The sequence below is a fragment of the Cervus canadensis genome, chromosome 16 (assembly GCF_019320065.1).
Source record: "Cervus canadensis isolate Bull #8, Minnesota chromosome 16, ASM1932006v1, whole genome shotgun sequence".
NCBI lineage: Eukaryota > Metazoa > Chordata > Mammalia > Artiodactyla > Cervidae > Cervus > Cervus canadensis.
Genome location: NC_057401.1, coordinates 39,032,618 through 39,041,246, shown reverse-complemented (window position 1 = coordinate 39,041,246; position 8,629 = coordinate 39,032,618). Strand labels below are relative to the sequence as shown.

The following is an 8,629-nucleotide window of genomic DNA, read 5'->3' as shown; positions in this document are numbered from 1 at the left end:
GAATAATGTTTAAAAATTGAGTCCAAGGCATGAGTTACTCCTACTTTTTTCTTTTTTCCTACCTACATGGTTTGATTCATCTTTATGATTATGATGCTGCAAAAAGTAGACTACAATCTATTAGTATCTTTCTTACTATGCTGCAAGTTTTCAAAACAGCAACATATAAAATAAATTTTTGATATAAAACATATTACTCTTAAATGGCATTTAACTTTGTTCCCAACCCTTTTTTACATGGTGTAATAAATATTTATTTCTAATTCAGTGCCATTAAAAAATATCTTCCAGGGGGTGAAGAGGTATATAAGTATGACATTTATATTCTTTGGCCCAGATTCCTCACATAGAGAACAAAATGTCTCAGGTTAGGTGACTTCTAAAATTTTTCCAGCCATAAGATTGAAGAACTCCATGATATTCATGATACTCACACACACACTCTCAGCGGCCTGGGTAAGTCTGAAGGAAAGATAATAAACTGGGAATCTTAAGTCCATTTACTTATATTACTTGGCAGTTCTTCCTATAATCTTGTGCCTATTTTCATTTGAAAAACTTAAAAAAAATCCTAGTTTCTATGAAATGATTAAGTCATGGTGATGTACAGCATAGTGACTATAGCTAGTAACGCTATATGGCATACTTGAAAGTTGTGAAGAGCAGATATTAAATTCTCATCACACAAAAATTTTTGTTTTCTAACTCTATATGGTGACGATGTCAAGTAGAGTTGTGGAGATGATTTCATAGTATATATAAGTATCAAATCATTGCGTTATATCCCTCAGGTTAATATAATGTCATATGCCAATTATACCTCAATAAATACATCCTAATTTCTGCTCAATGGAAAAATGTAAGGGGTGTTTTGAGCACCGGATTCTCTGGTTCAGCTGCCTAGTTTGGGGACTCTTCCCTTACAGGGCTTGGTTTGTCAGGGCTCTTGAATGACAGACTGGAAGCTGAGAGCTCTGATCCAAAGGCCACTCAGAGGCTGTGATACTCACTCCACCGTAAAGGCACTGCCCTGCCCGTGACCCTTGGCGCGAATGGGCAGCGCCTGCAAGGGGAGAGGAGTTCTCGCCCGGGGTCACCAGCCTTTCCGACTAAGCTACGCTACACCATGCGCAGCATCAAGTCGCCATTGGCCAGAGTTCCCCAGACACAGAGCAGAGCGAGCAGTAATAGCAAACCCTGGTTCCTTCACGTCTCCTGGCAACCAGTTTCGAAATCCATTAAGACCCTTGGAATTCGGGATTTAGCCTCTCTCTCCCCCTCTCTCCCTTTCTTCCCTCCTTTCCTTCTTCCTTCTCTCTCTCTTTCCTAGGAGTTCAGGGGGGATTTTTTTTTTAATCACTGTGAAGCTTTAAATCTTAATTTCCAGTGTGTGAAGACTAAGTTTTTTTTTGTGGAATTAAATTGTATACGGATGCCTCGTTTGCTACAGGTTAGCAGCTCTAATAAAATAAATGAAAGTTTTCGCAGGAGTTAGAAGATCCTACTTGAAGATTCAGGGATCGCAATGCATAACGTGAAATCTAAAAGCCCTGGAGGGTGAAACTTTGCTCATCATTATATTTATGGTGCCAGAAAGAGCGATAAGAAGGGTGCTGGTAAGGCTGATGAGCGCTGATGCTTGAAGTTGTAACATCTCCGGAAGGCCCAATTTGCCTTTTTCATCCTCATAAATGAGAGCTACTGCTCTTTGAGGCCTCGGAATTCAACAAAGCAAACAAACAAACAAGAAACAAAAAAGCGAACTCGGAATGATGGCATCGAGGATACAAGTCGGCTACAAGTTTCTGCCGAAAGAGGGCGTTGGTCTAAGACGAATACGAAATTTGTGGACACGGACGCCCAGTCAAATGAAAGACCTTTGAAAACATTTTCCAATTTATTTTAATTCGTGGCACTTAAATATCAGAATTCACCAGTCCAATATAGCACGTTCATACTGCAAATGACCTCGGCGTGTTACCACGATCGAAGGGTCAAGTTCCCTTCGAACCTGCCCCGCAGCTCGGCGGTCCCTGGCGAGGCTCCTCCGGCCACCGACTTCGTGTCCACGACCGTGTCCATCCTCGTCTTCCCCGCTGCTGTGCCTGCCTGTGATAAGTGACAAGCGACTGAGTCTTGGCCGCAGGTCCTTCCTCCGCATTGCAGGATCCGGGGCACCGGGGAGAAGCGGTGGGATTTCCGAGCGCACGGATGGCGGCTGATGACGCGCCTGCACCCGGGGGACCCTCAGGGGTGAAGCTTTAGGGAGAAAGTCTCTTTACTTAGTTACCTGGCTTAGCACATAAAGCCCAGAGGACGCCTTGGAGATGCTTTTCAAGCGTTCTGCTACCTTCAGAAGAATCGTTTTTCCCTTTGGAAGCAACAAGTTTCGCTTTTCTGCTCGCCGCGCGCCGCGGGAGATGTGGGTGCGCTGGGACACTGAATCCCGCGCGGCACGGCGACTCGTGCGCGGAAGCGCGCAGCTCGCGGGGAGGTGGCCGCCGGGGGTGGGGAGCAGGGGAAGAAGCGGGGCGAGGACGCCCGGGCAGCTGGGCGTTCCAGGCCCTCGACCCAGCCATCTGCCCTGGGACCTTGGTCCCTGTTTCCTGACCTTGCGCCAGGGGACCACGAAGGTCGAGAGCCCGTCCCAAGTTGGCGCGTGTGGAGAGACTGTGGCTGGAGTGAGAGAGAGGTGAGAGCAGACGGGAGCCAGGGTGTTTGTTTGTTTGTTTTTCAACCAAACCACCAATTTCTGGGGCCATCCCTTTCCCTTAATCCCGTTTTTTTTTTTTTTGCAAGGCGCGCGCGCGCGTGTGTGAGTGTGTCTGCGCGCGATTCTTTACTTTCAAACACATTTCCATTTTTAAAGCCCAGAGCTGGAGACAGAGCTGCCGCGTGCCCGGCCAGGGAGAGGCGGGGACCCCGGTGGCGGTGTAGCTCGGTGGGGGCTTCCGCGACTGTAGAAGTGAAAGATTGCGGCTTTAAGGAAAAGGCAGAGGGGCTGGCGAGGAGTGGGAGTCAGGGACAGGGGAGGGGTGGGAAGAGTAGGGGTGCGGGGAGGAGGAGCCCTGATGTAAGAATGTTAATAAGAGACTCCCCTAGCCCAGCCCCCACCGCTCCCCACCCCACCCCCACCCTCCCCACCCGCTGGAAATACCAGCCCGGCCTCTGCGCGCCTTGTGTGGTAACACGCTCCGCCGCTGCCACGCTATTTAAACGCGGGTTATGGATCCGGGAACCGGCGCGAATCAATGAGATCAAACGCGAGGGAGATGCACCGTCAATTACAAGCACTTGGACAAGTCTAACTTTTTCTTCTTTTACAAATGCGCTTTCCAAAGCAACCTTAGCAACGCCCATATAAGAAGCCACCTCTAAGCAAAATAGTATATATCAAGGGAGGGCTAATCTATGTATTTATAAAAAGTATATATATAAATATAGGAGTACAGGTTTACACCCGGTGAACTTTTTCTTTTTCTGTCTTCTTTCTTTTCTTTTTTTTTTAAACGTGTGGCATTGCAAAGGAGGACTCTTCCTCTCTGTCTTTTGGCTAGTTAGTGAAGGGGGTATTCTTTTATTTTTTTCTTAGAGCGCCCAAGGGGGCGCAGGGACCTCGGAGAGGAGTGGGGAGGAAAGAGGTAGGGTGGGTGGGGGCAGAGGGCGAGTCCACAGCGAGGGCAGGCGCTTTCCTGCGGCGCGATGCCGTCCCTACTGGTACTCACTTTCTCCGCGTGCGTCCTGCTCGGCTGGGCGTTACTGGCCGACTGCTCTGGTGGCGGTGGCGGCGGGGGCGCGGGCCCGGGCGGCGGGCGCCGGGAGAGAGAGGCGCTGCCGCCACAGAAGATCGAGGTTCTGGTGCTGTTGCCCCAGGACGACTCTTACCTGTTCTCCCTGGCTCGGGTGCGACCGGCCATCGAGTACGCGCTGCGCAGCGTGGAGGGCAATGCGACCGGGCGGCGGCTCCTGCCAGCCGGCACTCGCTTCCAGGTGGCCTACGAAGACTCGGACTGCGGCAACCGCGCGCTCTTCAGCCTGGTGGACCGCGTGGCGGCGGCGCGGGGAGCCAAGCCGGATCTCATCCTGGGGCCGGTGTGCGAGTACGCTGCGGCGCCGGTGGCCCGGCTAGCGTCGCACTGGGACCTCCCCATGCTGTCTGCCGGGGCCCTGGCCGCCGGCTTCCAGCATAAGGACACGGAGTACTCGCACCTTACGCGCGTGGCACCCTCGTACGCCAAGATGGGCGAGATGATGCTCGCCCTGTTCCGCCACCACCAGTGGAGCCGCGCCGTGCTGGTCTACAGCGACGACAAGTTGGAGCGGAACTGCTTCTTTACCCTCGAGGGGGTCCACGAGGTCTTCCAGGAGGAAGGCTTGCACACGTCAGCCTACAATTTCGATGAGACCAAAGACTTGGACCTGGAGGACATCGTGCGCCACATCCAGGCCAGTGAGCGAGGTGAGCAGCAGTGCGCCCCGGGTCCCCGGCCCTAACCCAGCCCCTTTCCGCGGCTCTCCTTACACGCCTGGCTGCTCCCCTGGGGACCCCACTACTCCCTGCTGCACTGAGGATCAGAGTAGGGAGCGCCCACCGGGACTCGCCCGAGTGTGCGAAGTCTGGCTGCGACGACCTTCGACCATCACCCATGGTTATGGTGGGGTGTACGTAGAGGGTCCTGGGGAAGTGATGGAGCATGGGTGTGGGGCATGTGAGCAGGCAGCCTTCTCGGGCTCGTGCCCTGGTCCAACAGGTGCTGTCAAACCTCTTGGGTTTTTTCTTTCTCGTTCTCCTGTGTCTGGCTCTGGGCTGGTGGTTAGGGGCTCACTGCGGGTAACCGGCTCCAACCACGGTCTCAAAGCGTGACAAGGTCCAAAGAACTTGTTGCCGGGTCCTTTTCCGACGTGCGCCCGCTGCTAGCGAGGAAGCGTACACTGAGTTCCACAACCCGCGCGCCGCCTCACGGTCAGCTCCGGTCCCCGGGTTTCCCTTGCTGCTCCTTCCACAGATCTCAGCTTTCTTTTAAAGGCTCATTGTTTCGCCCTTCTCATTCCTCCATGGCCCCTCCAGCCCCTTATAAACGGGCTTCTGTGGTTTCCATAAAAAATGCTTCGCAGTGTCTGGACCCTGGCGACACCCACTGCCTCCGGCGCGCTCAGCGCAGTGGTCTCCAATGCGCCAGCAGCTAGGCTTTGGGAGAGCGCGCGCGCTGGAGAAGCGGGCACTGGACCTCCTTTCCCTCTCCAGTTTTCTCTGTTGGTCTGTGGGGATTTGAATAACCACGAGACTGGCCAAAGAGCTCAAGGCTGAGGATAGTGGCTATGGCTGTAGGAGATGGGAGGAGAAGCGGGTGGTCACGGATACAGAATCGCAGAAGCCCCCAATGCGGCTCGTTTTCCTGCCCAGTAGACCTGTGCGAAGGCGGGCGGAGATCCCAGCATAGCGGAGTTCCCTCCTTACCAGTGTCAGGTTTGGGGTGCAAACGCTCGCTCGCGGGATCCCGCCGGCTCCCGCTCAGCGCTCACGCGCCTGGATTGTCAGTGGTGCAATCCCAGTAGAGCTCCCCACTACCCACGAGGGGAGACGGAAGGGGAGAGGGGCCGAGCCAGGCGCAGGGCTAGCCTACGACTTGGCACGGCTGGTCACCTGGGCGTTGGCCGTGGGATCAGCGCAACCGGAGGCAGGGGGTCTCGGGAACAGGTGAGAGACGGTAAAGGCGCCGCAGAAGAGGGCGCTCCGACCATCCCCCTTCCCAATTTGGCCACCCGGCACTCGGAGTGAACGCACTCTTTAGAGTGAAGAGGCGCGAGGTGTTGACAGTGGGGAGGCATGGCCAAGTTTTGAGCGTTCGTACTCCAGGCTGTCTGCGCCGAATTCCTGCCAGCCAAGCAGGCAGGGCGCCGGCTTTGCTGCTTATGAAAAAGGGCATTTGTATCCAAGGGCGGCGGATTCGCCACGCCGGGCCGAGAAAGTCACATCTACTTCTTTGCTGTTCTCGTTCCCCCGGTCACTGCAGACCCCAAACAGCGTTCTTTAGCCCTCGGCTCTCTAGGGCCTGAAGCTAGACTTCCCAGCTCCGACTGGGGATGGGGGTGTGTCCCCCTACCGGCAAGATCCGCGGTTGGCCACTGCGTTTTTGCTGCCACCGCCCTGAAGACCTTAGTGCCAGCCGTGACCTCCTGCGCACGTGGCCTGGGATTCGTGGTGGAGGTCAGCCCGGATGAGGGCAGATCGAGGCCACCGGGGGTCCTTCGACCTCACAGGGTGTGGCTGAGCCAGGGAGTAGGGAGGAGTGGGGCTGGGGGGCTTCGAAGAGCTTGGGCTACAGTCTGCTGCTGATGATTATTTTTTCAATTCCAAGAAGCAGATGTTCCCAAGTCTCTTTACTTTTTTTCTTCCAAGTTTGAATTTAGTGGTCAAAGTTTGCTTGGCTGACCTGTATGTTTTGCAGGTGATAAAGTTACCATTCTTACTCTAAAAAATATTTCTGATAGTGACTTGGCAGATGTTCAGGAAAAAAAAATAATTTCTTCCCTTAAGCCCTCCTCTCTCAGCTGAAATTCCCTACACTCAAGAGAGAAAGATGTTGGGTAACAGCTCTCTCTGGGGCTCTCTTTTACTGGTCACCTTTACTTCACCGAAAGTGGTTAATGAGTTAAATAGGGGCCCAGTACAAGGACTGAGTAGGGTTTGAATTTTCAGAGCTCTTAGCCTGCCGCAGGCATTCATTGGCCAGGGAGCTTGGGCTGCTATCACACTCCAGTTGTAATGAGGGTAGTCGAGGCACAGTCTGTTGTTAAGCCCTGTCTGACTCTTTGCATCCTCAAGGATTGTGTGCAACCCTCCAGGCTCCTCTGTCAATGGGATTCTCCAGGCAAGAATACTGGAGTGGGCTGACATTTCCTTCTCCAGGGCATCTTCTGGACCCAGAGATGGAACCCAAGTCTCCTGCTTGGCAGGCAGGTTCTTTACCACCCAACTGCCAGGGAGTCCCCAGTCAGGGCTTATCTACAGAGATAATCTCCTTTCCCACAAAGTGAGGCCACACCAGTGGGAAGAGAACCCAGAGGTGAGAAGCAGACCCTTTGGATCTGGCGGCTGCACTCAACTGCTGCAGGGCATGCCCAAGTCACTTCCTGACTTTCTCAGAGTTTCCTCCTCTGTGAAACAGAGGTGGGGTGAGAATCAGGCCTGTCCAGACCAGTGTTTGGTGGTTCTGATTTCTGCTCAAGTGTAAAATGGAACTGTTTTTGTCTTTGAAAATTCTGCATTAAACATCATAGAACTAGGGAGTCTTTTTCCTCCCTCTTTTGGAGATAAATTTTTAGCACTTTTTTTTTTTTGGACTTGAAGTTCTTCTTTAAAATCAGATCACAAAAGTTTTAATCTCTCAAAGGGTTAAACTAATAATGCCACCATCTCGATAATATGACTATAATTTGGCTATGTGTGTGCTATAGAATGAAACACTGAGGGGTATTATTTAGTCTTCTTAGGGATTTACTATCAAAGTCAATAATAAACATTTTTTTCCTCACAAGTGGTAGCCAGTGTATATCACTAAAATACAGGCATGTGAGCATACATTGTTTTTAAAAAGTCAACTATGCCCTCAATATTTAATATTCAGTAATAAATTTATTTTTATAAAGGGGCATTTAAAAATATTTTTTCAAGCAATAAAAGTCAGCATTGCTTTGTCATACATCTCATAAGATGCAGAACCAGAATTATTGTGCACACAACATTTTTGTATGAAGAACTGTAGTTTTATCTTTTTTGGTTATTAATATGTCATTATTCTTGGCCTGCATAACAACTATAGTGATAACAGCATTTAATCAATACAAGGGTGATTTATTTTTAGAATAGGTTGGGGTAAATGACTGAGCAGTTGGTCAGAGTTTTTAACCAAAGATATTAGACTTTTTGATTCAAGACTCTGTTTTTCTTATCCCTTTTCTTGTATTTACTACCTGTCATTTAAAAAAAGTTCCTCTTACTTAGTTATTTCTTTGGCTACCAAATACTGTTGAGTTTTAGTTTTAAATTTCTCCTGTCATAGTTTCAATATGCAGTACATGGCATATCTTGCTTTGCTTCCATGGAACAACATCTCTTTTTCCTTATAAGTTTAGAATTAAGTAGAAGATGGATGCAGGCATCAGTTGGAGAATATGAAAATATCATTTTTATTATTGATAAAAAACCTATTGCAGAACATGGATTTAGATCAGTTACCAAAAAGGGCCTGCCTGCTATTATTTCCCCCAAGAATTTGGCAGGGTCATCCACCAAATCACAGTTAGTACTGCACACCCCACCCCAGGACAGGCCTCACTACAGGGCGAAAGTTGCCCATGATGTGTGCTCTCTGCAAGCAGACGCACCTCAAAGAGGAAGAAAGAAAGGGCTGAGTCCAGTATGCCCAGTTTTCTCTTCTAGACTCAGCCATCAGACAGTTCTCTCCTTTTCCTCTGGGGGTGGGAAGAGGGGGTTAAATGAAGGCACACAGGGAGATGAGGAGTGTCCTCTTAGAGATTGCTCCATGTGGAAAGCTGAAATGGGTGAAAGAGTATCTCCCTTACTCAAATATGCTTCCTGGAGTTGACTTCTCTAGCCACCTCTTCG

General features: G+C 50.7%; 2 protein-coding genes and 1 long non-coding RNA gene across 4 annotated transcripts in view; 1 reads left to right on the top strand and 2 right to left on the bottom strand.

Moving 5' to 3' along the window:
* LOC122454162 overlaps positions 1–4,008 on the bottom strand; it is a 60,686-nt gene extending 56,678 nt beyond the window's left edge. Inside the window, exon 1 of the long non-coding RNA XR_006273331.1 lies at positions 3,886–4,008. This is a non-coding gene — a long non-coding RNA (uncharacterized LOC122454162). The remainder of the gene's footprint in view (positions 1–3,885) is intronic.
* LOC122454159 lies at positions 1,885–3,154 on the bottom strand. The gene is made up of 2 exons (XM_043488407.1): positions 2,291–3,154; positions 1,885–2,109 (listed from the first exon to the last, which is right to left on the bottom strand). Exons 1-2 carry the CDS (start codon positions 2,760–2,762, stop codon positions 1,931–1,933), a joined length of 651 nt encoding a protein of 216 aa, XP_043344342.1. The 5' UTR covers positions 2,763–3,154; the 3' UTR covers positions 1,885–1,930.
* NPR3 (natriuretic peptide receptor 3) overlaps positions 3,183–8,629 on the top strand; it is a 72,157-nt gene continuing 66,710 nt past the window's right edge. The window contains exon 1 of one of the 2 annotated variants that reach the window (XM_043488404.1): positions 3,183–4,459. In XM_043488404.1, the coding sequence (XP_043344339.1) occupies positions 3,703–4,459 (757 nt within the window). In that variant the 5' untranslated portion in view covers positions 3,183–3,702. The remainder of the gene's footprint in view (positions 4,460–8,629) is intronic. The other variant, XM_043488405.1, reaches the window with a different exon arrangement.